Source organism: Montipora foliosa, chromosome 10 (genome assembly GCF_036669935.1).
Source record: "Montipora foliosa isolate CH-2021 chromosome 10, ASM3666993v2, whole genome shotgun sequence".
Lineage (NCBI taxonomy): Eukaryota > Metazoa > Cnidaria > Anthozoa > Scleractinia > Acroporidae > Montipora > Montipora foliosa.
In genome coordinates, this window is record NC_090878.1 from 3,025,204 (window position 1) to 3,042,703 (window position 17,500).

Sequence of the window (17,500 nt, forward strand, 5' to 3'; positions counted from 1 at the left end):
CACAGCAGAATTTGTAAAATTAGCATTTTCAGCTTGCCGGGGAACATTTAGCCTGTTCCAGGCTCTCAGATAGTCGAGAAAACGAAAAGAACTGCGTGTGAAAAGCGAGTGGGGGCTTGGGTCGAGGCGAGGCGTTAGGTTGGGCGCTTTCCCTGGGATTCGACTTTTGAAAAAGGCACATTTATCCCATGGGTGCACTCATGGGTCAAGAAGTGCTTCCTCTCCTGCACCCGGAAAAAGTTGTAGCCGTAAAGGCTTGGAATCTAATTTAGGGAAAGTCGAGCGGCAGGAATTTTTTGCAGGTTGCAGGTTGAAATTTCATTTTAACTGGAAAACGCTGGCACTAAAAAGAAAGGTAAAACGATAGACTTGCCGTGACTGTTATATGAATAGCTAACCTTAGGGATAAAAACTTTTCTTTTAGGCCTAATAAGCCCTAAGCTTGGCGATTCGTGTAACAGTCACGGCAAGTCTACCGCTTTTCTTTTTAGTGCCAGCGGTTTTCCAGTTATAATGAAATCCTGCTACAAAAAACACCTGCCGCAAGTCGAGTCGAAATTTACCTTTGGTTCGATTTAAGCTATTATCCGACATAATGGAAGGTTTGGAACCCATAACTCAGGCAGACCAAGCTTCATTTTGTGTGGAGATGCTAAAACGACTCAACATGCAACGAGAACAAGATTATTTGTGCGAAATAACCTTGGTGGCAAAAGAAGGGAAAGAATTCAAGGCACACAGAAATGTGCTCTCGGCAGCGAGTCCCTTCTTCGTTAAGCTTCTCCAGACTGAGATGAAAGAAAAGGAAGAAGGAATTGTTCGATTCGAGGAGATTTCAGAGCCAATTCTGGAGAAGGTGCTGGAGTTCATCTACACAGGCGAAGTAGAAATCGATGATGAACAGAATGCTAAGGATTTGATATTCGCAGCGGATTATTTACTTCTCGTGTGCTTGAAAACCACCGCTGGGCGATTTCTAGAGCATCGATCGACAAACGCTAATTGTATTTCGACTTTTCATTTCGCTAAGAAGTACCAATGCGAAGAGCTTGAGAACAACAGCAGAAAGTTTATCCTCGACAACTTCACTGGCGTGGCAGAATCGGACGAATTCCTGAACTTGGAAGCCAACGAGGTCGAGGGCTGGATTTCAAGTGATGAAATTTACATTGAAGCAGAAGAGGATATTTTCGCCATCATCCAAAAGTGGATTGAACATAAAGAGGAGGGCGATCGAAAGGCGAAGTTTGAACAACTGTTTGCTCATCTTCGACTGTCTGACTTGTCACGTGAGCTGTTGCTCGATTTTATCATGATGTACGAATTGGTTAAGGAGAACCCTCGTTGTCAGAAAAAAGTGATGGATACTATTTTATCAAGCGAGGATGCAATCATGCAGTCACCAAGAAAAAGAGTTGGAACACATGCCATCATGGTTCGTGGGGGAAAGTACACCTTTTGTTATCTTCCTGAGAAAGACATCTGGAAATGTCTGGCACAGGGAAATAGTGATACCGGGAACCCTACAAAAAAGATGATAACCTACCGTAATCAGTGGTATTACTGCGGTTCTGGAAGGTGGGATAAAACTGAGAGGTATGACCCTGCTCTTGACAGCTGGTCCTTTTTTAACGATTTCTGTCTTCTTAGTGAAGAGGTAGTTGTTAGAGAGCAGCTCTATCGCATCTCTTCCTCAAGTGATCAGGTCACAATCTCCAAATATAATGTAGGAGTTTTGTCATGGCAAAACATTCATTCATCTCAAATGGAATGGAGGAGTGGTGCTTGCGTCCTTTCTGCCGACAACTGTATTTATGTTATTGGTGGTAGCAAAAGAGGTTCTGGTGCTGTTTCAAAAGTGGAGAGGTTTGATACTGTGCATAAGAAATGGGAAAAAGTAGCAGATATGCAACAGGCAAAGTACGATGCATTTGGGGTGGCTTCTCATGGGAATATATTTGTTAGTGGAGAAGAATCCTGTGAAGTGTACAGTATCTCTACAAATGAATGGCAGTTGATCGCAAACTTGTATATTCCGCGTCATTGGAGTTGGAGTCGAAGAATGGTGTGTGTTAATGGAACAGTATATGCTATAAGTGGCTCAACATTTTTTTATGAAGTTCAAAGCTATGATCCTACACTGAATAAATGGACAACAAAGACCTCTATACCTGTGGACAAGATTCCTGAAAAAGAGCGCGAAAACCTTAGCTTTACAGGCTGTGCATTAAGACTTTCTAAGACAGTGCTTAAAAAAGTGCTTGAAAAGGAGAGCATTTATTGACACTAGGGAGCTTAAAAAACAACAAAGGTGACAGCAACAACAATGCACAAAAGGATATCATTGGTTAAAAGAGAAAAAATAATTGTGCTGCTCATGCAGCATGCATTTTAGCACATATTTTTGATAAATTTGAAGTTTTGGCAACAATGTGAGCATGCAGCATAGAATCTTTCATTCTTAATTTTCACTGTAACCAGTTTATTTTAGGACATTTCAATATCATCATACAAGGTAAAATAGGTAGAAAAATCGCAAAAGACTTTCAATAAAGTTTCATTGATGTTGCTGCCTTAGATTTAAAGTCCTTAGTAATAGATTGGTGATATTTCGTACAACACAACCGGAACAATGAATCCCTCTGGGGAAGGGAGTATTGTTGCCCTCTTTTTAAATGATGGTCCAAAAGCATGGAAATGAGAAGGTCTCGAATCTTTTTTGTCCAGGATTGCTGGAACTGAAGAATTGCCTGTTAACAAGGGTGCCTACATTGGTTCGTCCCTTAAGGGCTTAGTTTAAAGGCTCGTTTCCAATGTAGTCACTCTTGACTCAAGTTAAAATTTATATCATATGATCATTTGAAAGATTTTTTTCCAGCAATTAAGCCTTTGCTATTCTCAAAAATTGATGGCAGGATTAGAGCAGTGGGTCCAAAAATATATAAGCCTCGTTCTCAAGGTCTTTTCGGCAGGAAATTCAAAATGGTGGTCAAGGCAGTAAAGACCATGGTAAGTGCTGCTGTATAGCTAATTAATACATTAGCTTTGACTGGGTGAAGTCAAGTAACCCAGCAAAATGGCAGAAAACCCAAAATAAATGACAGCAAGCAGATCTGATTTCAGAGGGGTTTTTTGGGATATGTGGGATTTGGAAATGTTGACAAGATTGCACATCAAGAGCAGGGGATCCACGATGTTGATAAAGAATGTAGCACTTTAACAGCACTGTAGCACTACCTTATGTTCTAATGTTCCATGGGTCACAGGTTTTTCAAAGTCAACCACAACCTCGTTTCCAGGGTCTCTCTTCTCTGCCTCCTTTGTCATTGAGGAGAAAGACAATGGAGGCAGAGAAGAGAGACCCTGGGAATGAGGTTGAGTTAATTATTGGAAATTGTTGCTTTACATAATAACCCAATTTTCGTGAACATCTCGATCAGAGAAGCGGGATCGGAACTTGGCTGCACGCTTTGGTTGCATCTCGCATCGTTTATAAGTGCGGGATAAACCATGTCTCTTATTTCACAACCCTTGCAGTCATTTCCAGCAAAAAAAAAGAAAAGTGTAACAATTGGTGTGGGAATGCATGGTGCATTTTTTTTTTATCAAGTGTAGAAAATTAGAATCAGAACTGTGTCTACCACCTTTTGCTAATTTATCAGTAGCTATATTGTGTAAGCTTAATAGTAGGTGCTGAGGATGAAACTCTGGTGCCCTGTGTCATATTTTTTAGGTTCCGTTATTCAGGGGATTACTTATGAAAAATATCAGGCTACGTTCTTGTTTTAATGAAGTTCGTTTTGTTTTGTTTTTACTGTGTAGTACCTGAGAAAGTGCTTCATTTGAATACTATAATAGCAAATACATCATAGTTATGTCCTTTTATTATCATTGTCCAAATTTGAGCAAAGCCTTTAGTTTTGTGCACCATTGATTTTTCTTTAATATTCACACTCGTGCAAAGGGAAAATATAGTTTGAGTGTAAGGTTGTTCTTAAATAAACGTTTGACATTTTAATGGCAATGTCCATTCAGTTTTATGTTATTGATGTTGTTGCTGATCTCTCTTTGCTGCACTAGCTTTGCAAACTTCCCGTAGACAGCTCTAATTTGTTGGACACCAAAAGGGCCGTACACAAAGACCTTCTCACTTGAGTACCCCAATTCTCGGAGCCCGTTGAGTACTCCCATGATCATGCGAGGACCACCACATACCAACAAGCTATGACTGGTTTCTTCAGGAGAGGGGAGCTTACTGGATAGGAGCTTTGAATCGATGTAACCCTCTCCTCCCTCCCAATCATCACAGTCCACTTCAGTGACAGTAAGTGACACTTGAATTCTTTTGTCTTGTACAGCATACTTCTGTAGTTCTTGTCGGTAAGGGATATCAGATGACTTGTTGGCGTATATCAAGAGAGACACGGAGGTGTGGTCGCCTGGGGTGGCTATTAGTTCACGCACAATCTGAACAGCTGGCTGACATGACATAGCTGATGTCTGGAGGGTCAGGTAACTAGTGGAATTGGGTTGGTATTCGTATCCACCGCAAGTTCCGGAGAAATACGCAGTATCACCTGTACAGAGACAGTCACAAACATATAAACTAATTTTTTTAGACTGCTACAATATAACACAAACTTCGAGCCAAACTGTTCAACTTCACTCGCGTTCGGAAAGAGATTACCAGGTCCGCAAGGAACTATTTTAGGTTAACTACCTGTTATCCTGTTATAACTCATTGTTGGTTCTGATATAATAATCCGACCGTTAAAAAGTCACCCTCGGCAGTCAAAACTTTCTTTAATACAATACAATATACAATACAATACCTTTATTTTACGTGGTAAATGTTCTTAGCTATTAGCTACTTCACAGACATACCACGAAAAATAAATAAATAAGTAAACGAAACACAATAAAAAGAGAAAATAGCTCATAAAAACCTATATAAAAATATATGTACAATTAAAAATATATCAAAACTAAGAGTGGATCACAAGATTATAAACTAAGCAATAAGTATCTGCGAGTATTTGCGCAATTAAAATATAAAATTTGAGAAATCCAGTCACACTGCAAAGTCACTGCAAAGTCACACTGCTATCGTTGAGGTCATGGATCAAATCCCGTTGAAGACGCGGAAGTCCCTAATTTCTTTCTCCCTTATTTGCCCTCTTGCCCGGGCAGGTAATATGGGAATTAAAATTTTTAACGCACTAGCATTGTGTTGTGTTCTTGGGCAAAACGCTTTACTCCCACGGTGCCTCTCTCCACCCAGGTGTATAAATGGGTACCGGCGAACTTAATGCTGGTGGTAACCCTGCGATGGACAGGCATCCCATCCAGGGGGGAGTAGAAATACTCCCAGTCGCTTCATGCTACAGAAACCGGAGATAAGCGCCGGCCTGATGGGCCTTCTAGGCTCTTAAGCAGACTTTACCTTACCAGTGGCCCATCATGCATGTGAATAGCCTATTATCTGTGCATATCCTTGTGCCGCCGTGGGCACCTGTTTTGTCCTTATAAGAGGGTCTCAATGCGGTTGAGCCTGTAGCCGTAAAAGGGCCAAAAATTTAACAGTTAGGCATGAAAAAGCTTAAAATTTATTTGCCCGTTAGCCGTAAAAAAAGTGTCAGCGCAAATTAAAGGTCTCAATTGTCTTGTGAAGAACTCCATTTGCGTATCGTTTAAATAATTCGGCTAATTAGTGTCATATGTCTTTGAAATGGATTGTACCACGCACTTTGACAGACTTGACAGCCGCCTTGACGTTTTCACAACTCTCGCAATGTTCCTTATACTTTTTAGTTTTAATGATTTTGCCATCCTCCACACCAATGGAAATTAACTATTATTTTTCCAGTTAATAATTATATCATAATGTAAAACAGTGGTAATTAATTTCTTTAAATTTCAGTTACCCGTTAACAGGAAATTTTTAAGCCTAAGTATTGTCACATTAACCCGTTACTTCGGGAAGTTCATTGGTTACCAGTGCGTTTGCGTATGGATTTTAAGATTCTTCTTATTACATTTAAGATACTTCAGGGTTTAGTTTCTAGCTATCTTACGTATCTAGTTTCAATCTTACCGGCTTCAAATTATCAACTCCTTCGCAACGACAATGGTATATTGTTGGCTAGTCGTTTCAGAGCGAAAAAGACTGTGGGTGATCGCGCGTTTATGGTTGCAGTCCCAGTATCGTGGAATAGCCTTCTTTTGTCAGAAAGGCGAGCGAGGAACGTTAACATTTTTAAGTATTTATTCAAGACTTATTTTTTCTTTAAGGCCTTGTTAAGATTATATTGTAAGTTCAATTCTCAAATTTATCATAAGATTTTAGGTCCTTATTTTTGACCTGCATTGATAGTTTTAAATTTCAATTTGTAATTCGTAAGAACTTATCTAATTGTAATGCGCTTTTGATTATTCTTCTAGAAAAAGCGCAGTAAAAGCAATAAATATTATTATTATGCAGTATGTAGTACGTAAGTATGCTTACAAATATAAGTAGGAAAAGGCACTGTTGCGTAACAATCCCTACTGTTAAACCTATTTACAAACCAATTGGTAATAAATGACGAACCAACATTTGAGAAAGGAACAAGAGTTTATATTCCTTAATAACTCGTCGAAACCTTGAATGACCTTGCTATGTTTAGGGTGTACGATAAAACTGCCTTCTGCATATTAAACAAAACCTGGTTCCCTCTATCCAAACCTAAAAACTTCATAACTTTCTCCGCCGTCTCCATAGAGTAGCCTCCTAGTACATCAACTATCACATTAAACTGTGTGATAGTGTGGCCGGGGAACTGTTGGCGCATCTCCCATCTCAACGGCGCATACTTGTCAGTTTTCTCCTGTTCCTTCTGTTCTCTGTTGGAAACCCAAGGGCAGCTCATCTCAATAAGGATCACCTTCTTCTCTTTTCTGTCCACAATTCTCGCATCAATTCTGTTAGCCCTGACTTCCGTATTTTCAGCAAATACTGGGACATCCCAGTACGCGCACGCTCGGTCATTCTTGTACTCGGGTTTAGGTGAGACTGGAGAGTACCAAGGGGGGATACACTGGATAAGATCTAAGTCTTTCAGGAACTCGAAGAAAAGGATTTTCAAGGCTGCATTGTGTCTCTGCATGTACTTAGTCTGTGCCAAGGCACCACATCCGCTAATCACGTGGGCCATAGATTCAGGCCCTTTTCCACACATACGACACGTGGTATCCGAGGTGGTCAGCGTCTTCGTCTTGCTCTGGTGGTACAGCTTAGTGGGGAGTAATTGCTGGTATAACTCATAGATTCCAGCAACAGTATGCACAGATGCAGACTTCCACTTACTAAGCCAAGTGAAGCAGTCAATAACTTTGTTATCATCCCATCTTTCTCCGAACAGCTTTCCTTGCCACCTCTGCTCTCTTACTTCCCTCATGCTTCTCTTTTCTTCTCTCGCTCGTAATGTTCTCCCTACTCCTTTAACATGTGATTCCTCACCTGAGTCAGTTTGCAACGCTTTGGGATCTGGGTATGCAAGGTCCAGAGTAATGTCCATTTCCAAAGCAAATTTCTTGGCATCCTTTACGAGTGATCTTCTTCCTGCTCGTTCGCACTTCTCTTCAAACTCGCGCACTAAACTCATCGTTCGATCTTCGTTTGCGTACAGCTTCATTGTGGTCTTAACTTTGGTCTGCTTATACAGGCTCTCAAATGACTTCAGTCCCCGGCCTCCACACTTCCTTGGTAGGTATAGCAACTCGGTTGAACCGAGTGGATGGTAGCCTCCATTCTCTTTGATGATCTTGCGAGCTTCGCGATCGAGTTGTTGTAGATCTGCGAGCGGCCATGTTAGTGTCCACATAGGGTAGGTGACAACTGGTAGTGCGTATTGATTAGATGCTAAGACTTTGTGGAAGTCCGATAGGGGGCTCGACCATATAATTGACAGTCTCTGCAAGCAAACCTTTGAAGCTCCCCACAGAACAGAGCTGTCCTCTTGCTTAGAATTTTCTAAAACTCCCAAAAACTTGTAAGTTTCTCCCTTCTTCAGATTTTCAAATTATTATTATTATTATTATTATTATTATTATGTGCTGGTAAACAATGCGTTTTTTCGTCGTCTTTTATGCGTTCTTTCGTCGTCTTTCAATTAACGATTTTTTGTGCAAAATTGTTTGGACATTCTATTCTTTCTTGTCCATATCTAAAGAAAGTCCCATGGGCCAAGAGTGCAGCTTATTTCATGTGAACTCTTGATTCAGTTTAAAATATAACTCACATTATAAGTTGGGAGATTTTGTCCATTTATAAAGCCATTTATATTCGTGTCAAATTAGGTTGGGCGCTTTCTCAGGGATTGGAGGTTGGAAAAAGGCACATTTATCCCATGGATGCAAGAAGTGCTTCCTCTCTTGCACCCGGAAATAATTATAGCCGTAAAGGCTTGGGATCTAATTTAGGACAGGGCTAGTCGAAGTACTTTGCCTTTGGTTGCTGCCTTTGGTTCGATTGAAACTGTTATCTGACATAATGGAAGGGCTGGAACCAATAACTCAGACAGACCAAGCTTCATTTTGTGTGGAGATGCTAAAACGACTCAACATGCAACGAGAACACGATTATTTGTGCGAAATAACCTTGGTGGCAAAGGAAGGGAAAGAATTCAAGGCACACGGAAATGTGCTCTCGGCAGCGAGTCCCTTCTTCATTAAGCTCCTCCAGACTGAGATGAAAGAAAAGGAAGAAGGAATTGTTCGATTTGAGGAGATCTCAGAGCCAATTCTGGAGAAGTTGCTGGAGTTCATCTACACAGGCGAAGTAGAAATCGATGATGAACAGAATGCTAAGGACTTGATAATCGCAGCGGATTATTTACTTCTCGTGTACTTGAAAACCGCCGCTAGGCGATTTCTCGAGCATCGATTGACAAACGATAATTGTATTTCGACTTTTCATTTTGCTAAAAAGTACCAATGTGAAGAACTTGAGAACAGCAGTAGAAAGTTTATCTTCGACAACTTCACAGACGTTGCAGAATCGGACGAATTCCTGAACTTGGATGCCGACGAGGTAAGCCGTTGGATTTCAAGCGATGAAATTTACATTGAAGCTGAAGAGGATATTTTCGCCATCATCCAAAAGTGGATTGAACATAAAGAGGGCGATCGAAAGGCAAAGTTTGAAGAATTGTTTACTCACCTTCGACTGGCTTACTTGTCACATGATCTCTTGCTCGATCTCATGAAGAACGAACTTGTGAAGGTAAACTCTTGTTGTCGGGATAAAGTGCTGGCGGCTATTTTATCTAGCGACGACGATGAAGACACACAGTCACCAAGAAAAAGAGTTGGAACACACGCCATTGTGGTTCGTGGGGGGAAGTACACCTTTTGTTATCTTCCAGAGAAAGACATCTGGAAACGTTTGGCAGACGGACAAACAAGTAACATAACCAAGAGTACAAACACGATAGTGTTCCGTGATCAGTGGTACATCGGTTCACGTTCATACGGAGCCGAGAGGTATGATCCTGTGTTTGACAGCTGGTCCTCTTTGAACGATTTCCGTGTTCTTGGTGGAGAGGTAGTCGTAAAGGGGCAAATGTATCGCATCGCTTCCTCTGGAAATCAGGTCACCGTCGCCAAATATAATGTGGGTGTTCAGACATGGCAAAACGTTCATTCATCGCAAATGGAATGGAGGCATGAAGCCTGTGTGCTTTCTGCCAACAACTCTATTTTTGTCATTGGTGGTAAAAAAGAATGTTATGATAGGGATGCTGTTTCAAAAGTGGAGAAATTTGATACTGTACATAAAAAATGGGAAGAAGTCGCAGATTTGCAGAAGGCAAGGTGCAATGCGTTTGGGGTGGCTCTTCACGGGAAGATATATGTGGCTGGAGGAGGATTCTCACGTTCCTGTGAAGTGTACAGTATCTCCTCAAATGAATGGCAGGTGATTGTAGACTTGGGTTTTGCGTTTCTGCGAAGAATGGTGTGTGTGAATGGAATATTGTATGTACTGGGCGGCCACCGCATTGACAGCTATGATCCTACACTGAATAAATGGACCAAAAAGACCTCCATACCTGTGGACAGTATTCCTGACGAAGAACGCAGAAACCTTGCATATACAGGCTGTGTATTAAAACTTTCTAAAACAGTGCTTAGAAAGGCACCAGACCAGGGACCTTTCAAACAATTCAAAAGGAAACAAAAAACAATGATTAAGGACGGTGCCTACTAATTAAAGATATTTTTGCCCCGATGTGTGATTATGCAGAAAATGTAGATCTTAACAAGTGTTATTGAAATCTAAAAAGAAAATTGGGGGTAACCACGCATTTTTCAAAGATAATTCATGAATAATATTTGTAAAAAGCTTTAAAATACAAAGCAGTGTATGGCATTCTTTCTCAAATTGAAGCTTAATTATCTCTCAAAAATGCATGGTTACCCCCAATTTTCTTTTGGATACCAAGAGTACTTTCTAAGATCTACTTTCTCAGGATAGTTTTAAACCGCACAAAAAATATCCCTGTGTTAGTAAGCATCACCGATAGGAAATCCGAGTATCTCGAGATGCGCAGAATGTATGCGCCATAACAATAGTAGGCACCGTCCTTAAATCCTAAAAAAGACAATATTTGCTGCTTCACCATCTGTAATCCTAGACACATTTGTTGAGACACTTTTCCTTCCTTGTCCATTTGTAAAATACTTCCTTGTCTGAAGTAAATCTTATTATGACCCATCTCCCCACAAAAAAACAATGTTGAGACATGGATAGGTTATTTTATGCTTCTTCTTTAACAGCATTGAGTTGGGTAGGGTGGGGAGGGGGTATTCAGATTATGGTCCAAAAGCTTGGGAAATGGAAAGGTCTCAAATTATTTGTCCAGGATTTTGTAGGAACTGAAGAATTACCTGGGTGTCTACATCACTGTTTGGTTCAAGGTTCATTTCCATTTTAGTCATGCTTGATTCAAGTTAAAATCTATATCTAATAGTAATTAGAAAGATTTTGTCCTTCAATTGACCCTTTGGTTTTCGAAAAGAATAATGGCAGGGATTTCAGGGGTTGGAAAGGTGGAAAAATGCACAGCTCCTGGTATAAAATGAATAATCTTCATTCTCAGGGTCTTTCCAACAGGAAATTTAAAATTGTAGTCAAGGCAGTAAAGACCATGGTAAATGCTACTATATTGAGCATTGTACTTAGCTAATTCATACATTTTTGACTGGTCAAGTCAATTAACCCAAAATGAATCACAGCAATCAGATCTGGTTTTAAGTGTTTTTTGGTGAGGGAGGATTGGTAATGCTGAGAAAATTGGCACATCAAGAGTGGGGATCCACATGGAAAATCAGATCTAAAATCTTATCAAGTATGCAAGTATATTGATAGAGAATATAGCACTTAGGGCACCGTAGCTCCAGCGTATATTCTAATATTCCATGGGTCTTGCTTTCTAAAATTATGCAATATTATTAAATGTAAATCTCTTGCATCGAGGGTCGTTCAGAATTTCCAGCTTAAGAATAAATCATCAAAATCTTGATCAGAAAAAGCGGGATCAGAACCCGGGCCACACGCTTTGGTCGCATCTCACATCGTTTGTAAGTAGGGGAAAAACGATGTCTCCTATTTCTCACGCCTTTCGAGCATTTCCAGCTCGAAAAGGAAGGTGTGGTAATGGGTGTTCAGTTTTGACCACCATTGATATGCAACGGGCAAAATGAGATGCATTTGGGGTGGCTTCTCAAGGGAATATATTTGTTTGAATAACAAAGGAGGTTAAGAAAAAACAACGGTAACAGCAACAACAATGCACAAAACAATGATATCATTCGTTAAAAGAGAAAAAATAATTATTGTGCTGCTCATGCAGCATGCATTTTAGCACATATATTTGCTAAATTTGAAGTTTTGGCAACAATGTGAGCATGCAGCATAGAATCTTTCATTCTTAATTTTCACTGTAACCTCTGGTACCAAATATCCACACGTGCAAAGGGAAAATATGGTTTGAGTGTAAGGTTGTTCTTAAATAAACGTTTGACATTTTAATGGCAATGTCCATTCAGTTTTATGTTATTGTTGTTGTTGCTGATCTCTCTTTGCTGCGCTAGCTTTGCAAACTTCCCGTAGACAGCTCTAATTTGTTGGACACCAAAAGGGCCGTACACAAAGACCTTCTCACTTGAGTACCCCAATTCTCGGAGCCCGTTGAGTACTCCCATGATCATGCGAGGACCACCACATACCAACAAGCTATGACTGGTTTCTTTAGGAGAGGGGAGCTTACTGGATAGGAGCTTTGAATCGATGTAACCCTCTCCTCCCTCCCAATCATCACAGTCCACTTCAGTGACAGTAAGTGACACTTGAATTCTTTTGTCTTGTACAGCATACTTCTGTAGTTCTTGTCGGTAAGGGATATCAGATGACTTGTTGGCGTATATCAAGAGAGACACGGAGGTGTGGTCGCCTGGGGTGGCTATTATTTCACGCACAATCTGAACAGCTGGCTGACATGACATAGCTGATGTCAGGAGGGTCAGGTAACTAGTAGAATTGGGTTGGTATTCGTATCCACCGCAAGGTCCGGAGAAATACGCAGTATCACCTGTACAGAGACAGTCACAAACATATAAACTAATTTTTTTGGACTGCTACGATTTAACACAAACTTCGAGCCAAACTGTTCAACTTCACACGCGTTCGGAAAGAGATTACCAGGTCCGCAAGGAACTATTTTAGGTTAACTACCTGCTATAACTCATTGTTGGCTCTGATATAATAATCCGGGCCCGGTTGTTCGAAAGCCGATTAGCTTAATCCAAGATTAGCGTAAACTTTTGTTTCAAGTTTTCAACTTTTTGGTGAAAGTTTTTTTCGCTTATTTTTGTTTTTCAAGATTGAATTCTTCTAATGTAAAGTTTTGCTAATTATCAGCGTTGAACAGCATTTTGGAATAGAGAAATAAACTCCTTGGTTAATTTTTAATCTGGGATTAGCGTTAATCGGCTTTTAAACAACCGGGCCCAGACCGTTAAAAAGTCACCCTCGGCAGTCAAAACTTAAAGTCTTTAAGTCACACTGCTATCGTTGAGGTCATGGATCGAATCCCGTTGAAGACGCTGAAGTCCCTCATTTCTTTCTCCCTTATTTGCCCTCTTTTTCGGGTAGGTAATATTGGAATGAACATTTTTAACGCACTCGTGGCCCATCATGCATGCGAACAGCCTATTATCTGTGCATATGCTTGTGCTGTCGTAGGCAGCTGTTTTGTCCTTATAAGAGGGTCTCAATGTGGTTGAACCTATAGCCGTAAAAGAGCCAAAAATTTAACAGAAAAACGTAAAAAAGCTTAAAAGTTGCCCGTTAGCCGTAAAAAGAAATATTAGCGCAAATTAAAGGTCTAAATAGTCTTGTAAAGAACTCCATTTGAGTATCGTTTAAACAATTCAGCAAATTAGTGTCATTTCGCAAAGCCGGAAACGGCGCATATGTCTTTGAAATGGATTGTACCACGCACTTTGACAGACATGACAGCCGCCTTGACGTTTTCACAACTCTCGCAATGTTCCCTATACTTTTAATGATTTTTGCCATCCTCCACACCAATGGAAATTAACTATTATATTTCCAGTTAATAATTATATCATCATGTTAAACAATGGTAATTAATTATTAAAATTTCAGTTAACCGTAGCAGGAAAAAATTTAACGCCACTAGCCCATTGAGACCCTTTTATTAGGGCCGATCAGCATGGCATAGTTTAGTCAATGATTTAAGGGGGACGATAAATGCGTCATTTCACCCTCTGCTTATCTTAAGAGGAGCGGATAATTCTTTTTGTCCTTACCAATTTCAAGAGAGCGCATGGAGTTAGAAAACATTCCATGAGTCTCGTGTTTCAACAGCAGTGAAATTTTTCCAAGTTCCTTTGCGCGTGACACAGGCGATAGATACCGCTGGTCCTTCCCAAGCCTCACTCGAACGTACTGACCAGGAAAGCATCCAGTGTAGTCGGTAGCCTGAGGCAAAGCAAAGGTATATTCAGCAACCATTTCACTGAGTGATTTTACGGACAGCAGCTTCAAGGCAACAAATTCATTTGGTTTAAGACAAGGCTTTCGGGCATGCTTTATTCCATTTGGGGGATCCAGAGATTTTAGCATGGCAGGGGCACTGTTGCTGAAGGGATTATCAAAGTCCAAATCTTGATACAAGCGCTGGTGACTTTTCACGACATTATCTTCGTTTTCAGCTTCAGCCAGTAGTTTACGTGCCAATTCTCGCTTTGCCTTTCCAGTTAGTTTCTTCAGTTCAAAGTTAAGGGCGCGATCATCAGGAATCTTACACCTAAAACACAAACAATTTTGGGTCAACAGGGGCTTACTAACAATTTAACATGTCATTAAACAACTGCCAGAAAAGTCAATTCAAACAAATGAATCTGCGTTTTTTTTCATCATTTTTCATCAAACTCGGAAAGTTAAAAGGAAGACAAATTGTTCTTTTATTGATTTAATTTTTCCTGCCGACAGCGATATTTGTGCGATAGTTAGTGGACCCTTCGAAACGGAAACCGAAAACTGTTGTAAAGCAGCAATTCACAATGCTCGATGTGCCCCATCAACCAGTACATTACAGTGACTTGCGACAGGGAAAAAGGAAACCGCCGATTTAAGTTAATTTGGGGTCCCCGTGTTACTGAACTGCGCAACAAATTGCCTTATGATAACGATTCGCCCAATACGGGACACAATTGGAGCTGTTTGTACTACCTCCGATTCATCACTGCAGTCAATTCTTTCCACCCGGCTCTAAAATACACCTGGGAAATTTCCGAAAATTCACTAGCTTTCCTCGACATTAAAATTTCAATCAATGGCAACAGTTTATCTACCAGCGTGCACTACAAACCTACGGACTCTCATAACTATTTATTACATTCGTCCTCTCATCCACAACACGTAAAAAATGCCATTCCATTATCTCAGTTTCTTAGACTGAGGCGCGTTTGTAGTAAGGACTCCGATTTTAACAACAAATGTGAGGAAATGTGCCAGTTTTTCAAAAAACGGGGCTACCCAGACTCCACTGTCACCACAGGCAAACATCGTGCCCAAGAAATCGATCGAAATACCGCACTACAATCACCACAAAACGAAGAAACCAACAGAATTCCATTCACCCTCACCTACCATCCACAAAACCTTGCAGTCAAAAATGGAATTCTCAAAAACTTCAAAACAGACCATTTTACAGTTGTGGCTAAGTTACCAGGCCTAGCAATGGAAGTGAGGCTGCCGGTGACCCTGTTTTGATACAAACCTTCATGCTTTTGTAATGTTAATATGGACTAATTAGCGTTACAACAACACAATTTACATGATAAAAGCAGTGAGGTCTGTATCAATGCAAGGTCACCGGCAGCCTCGCAGCCATTCATAGGCTTGGTCGCTGAGCAAACAACTGTAAAATGGCCTATTCTCCGCAATGATCCCATGATCAAAAAGTTCATTCAAACAATTATTCGCCTTAGACTCGGTGATTATCGGTGAATATTCAGCGATAGTCACTTCGCCTGAGGCGAATAATTGTTAAATGTCTGTATCATATCTTTAAGCTGATAATAATCTCCATTCTCAATACTTGTCTACCTGATAGAGTATTGAAATTGCGAACAGAATTTACATTCTGATAATGTTTACTGCGATGGCTGCTGCTAACATTAAAATATTCAAGGGCATAAAGCAGATGGACAAACTCGGCTCATTTTTTTTCATTTCTCCCTTCAACGCTCTCTTTTCCTTTACAGAACTTTTGATAGCGGCATACAAAATACAAGACGTTGATTAGCCTCAACGCATGTCATCCTCACCAGAAGTCTACTGCTTGAAGGCCAAAGAGGCTCGTTTTTCCAACGAGTTGTTTTAGCACCTCATTGCTGGCTCCCATTAACCATCCTGCCTTGCCATCGCGCAGCAAACGCTCCAAACCTAAAGAGTATTGTACAAATGATTGTTGTGCTTTCGCGTCGTGATTGTTCGATTACCACAGAATTTTTCTACACAAGTCGTAAGGTAAGAACATTATACTTTGTTTGACCACCCGAATATGGGACGAATGATATAAATAGGACGTTGGTTACAAGGAGCAACGTTCTGTCAGAATGACTGCAAACTGCATATATATAGTAACACGTAAACTGTGAATAGTAGTGAACAAAGAGTTTATTTCTGGTTATGTATCGGGGTAAAAACTTCGAATACACGCTTGCAACTGAGGATGGAAGAAAAACGAAAGCGGAGAAGAGGCAATGGTTGCTGTAACCTCGTCCCCTGGGCCTGCTCGGCTTTCAACATGGCGGCTTATATTTTGAACAAGGAAACAAAAAGGAAAGAAAAGGAGTAAAGGGAAGGGAAAAAAGAAAACTAGAGAGCAGCCATGAACAAAATAAGTTAGCTCTCTGGTAAACGTTATACAACTAATCACAGGCGGTTGGTAAATAACCCGAAAACACAGGCCTACCAAGTTCCTTCTTGTATCCTACCCCTCCACAGGCGTGCAACATGTCGTCTGTCACGTGACTAACATTATAAGCGGCTTTGATCTTGACTTGAAAACACCAATGATGAAACTGACCTCGACTTAACAAAAAAAGAGAAAGAAAGAGAGGTAAATAGAATCGGGTCTGATTTCATTGTTGAAAAATTAAAAGAAAAAGTTACTGCTTTGGTTAATATTCCCTTTTCGAATTCACTTAAGTCGGTCGAGTTTGAAATCTTGGTATGGCATTACCAACACCAACATTTCACACACTAATGAACATAGTTGTGATTTCCACGAAAAAAGACTACGCTGTTGGCCTCGCTTTCAAAAAGAGTATGAAATAAACTGTGAAATGACGTATTACAATAGATGAAGAGAAATAAATGACGCTATCAGAGCTCGAAGTAAATAGAGCGCATTTGAATATGAAGTCACGGAGAGTCCAAACAAAGTAATGGCGAATCGAAGTCTAGATTTATGCATACGCTGTTTTTCGTTTTGTTTACAAATCGTGATGGCTGATATCGGGAGCTCTTTTTATGTTGCAGCGTCACTGAGCGCGGGAAAACAAGGTTTTGATTTTCATTGGTTGACCACTGAAAAAGCGCGAAAATTTCGTTGCTAATCGTTTAAAGCGTGGTTATGTAATTGAAATGACATACCACTTGAAGACATACTTACATTGGTACTACAATGGGATCTTTGTAAATTGACCAGTCGTTGTTGTTAGTGACGCGATCCATTCCTTTCGCCACGCTGAAGAGCATCATTCGAGAACTGTTTGTTTCCGTCAAACTCTTGCCAAAGTAATCCTGACAGAAAGGAGGTAAGAGATCGAGAAGAAGCTTGATGGGTTCATAGTTTGTAGAGCGGACTACCAACTACGATGAGATCTCACTCGAAGAAGAGTTTAAATCGTGCTGCAGACTCTT

At 40.4% G+C, this 17,500-nt stretch overlaps 3 protein-coding genes across 3 annotated transcripts in view; 2 read left to right on the plus strand and 1 right to left on the minus strand.

Annotated features, from left to right (window-relative positions):
* The first annotated feature begins 62 nt into the window (after window positions 1–62).
* LOC137973862 (kelch-like protein 2) lies at window positions 63–3,562 on the plus strand. Its single transcript, XM_068820756.1, has one exon. It carries the CDS (start codon window positions 596–598, stop codon window positions 2,282–2,284), a length of 1,689 nt encoding a protein of 562 aa, XP_068676857.1. The 5' UTR covers window positions 63–595; the 3' UTR covers window positions 2,285–3,562.
* A 4,909-nt stretch (window positions 3,563–8,471) lies between these two features.
* Window positions 8,472–10,382, plus strand: LOC137973463 (kelch-like protein 2). The gene has a single exon (XM_068820286.1). It carries the CDS (start codon window positions 8,531–8,533, stop codon window positions 10,244–10,246), a length of 1,716 nt encoding a protein of 571 aa, XP_068676387.1. The 5' UTR covers window positions 8,472–8,530; the 3' UTR covers window positions 10,247–10,382.
* Window positions 10,383–11,355: 973 nt separating this feature from the next.
* LOC137973462 (uncharacterized) overlaps window positions 11,356–17,500 on the minus strand; it is a 14,293-nt gene continuing 8,148 nt past the window's right edge. Inside the window, exons 7-11 of the mRNA XM_068820285.1 lie at window positions 17,250–17,380; window positions 16,548–16,666; window positions 15,898–16,015; window positions 13,873–14,372; window positions 11,356–12,629 (exon numbers count right to left, since the gene is read on the minus strand). Coding sequence (XP_068676386.1) covers window positions 12,067–12,629; window positions 13,873–14,372; window positions 15,898–16,015; window positions 16,548–16,666; window positions 17,250–17,380 — 1,431 coding nt within the window. The 3' untranslated portion in view covers window positions 11,356–12,066. The remainder of the gene's footprint in view (window positions 12,630–13,872; window positions 14,373–15,897; window positions 16,016–16,547; window positions 16,667–17,249; window positions 17,381–17,500) is intronic.

Excerpts from the sequence above, each read along its gene's own strand:
- LOC137973862 (XM_068820756.1), top strand. The coding sequence starts at position 596 with ATGGAAGGTTTGGAACCCATAACTCAGGCAGACCAAGCTTCATTTTGT.
- LOC137973463 (XM_068820286.1), top strand. The coding sequence starts at position 8,531 with ATGGAAGGGCTGGAACCAATAACTCAGACAGACCAAGCTTCATTTTGT.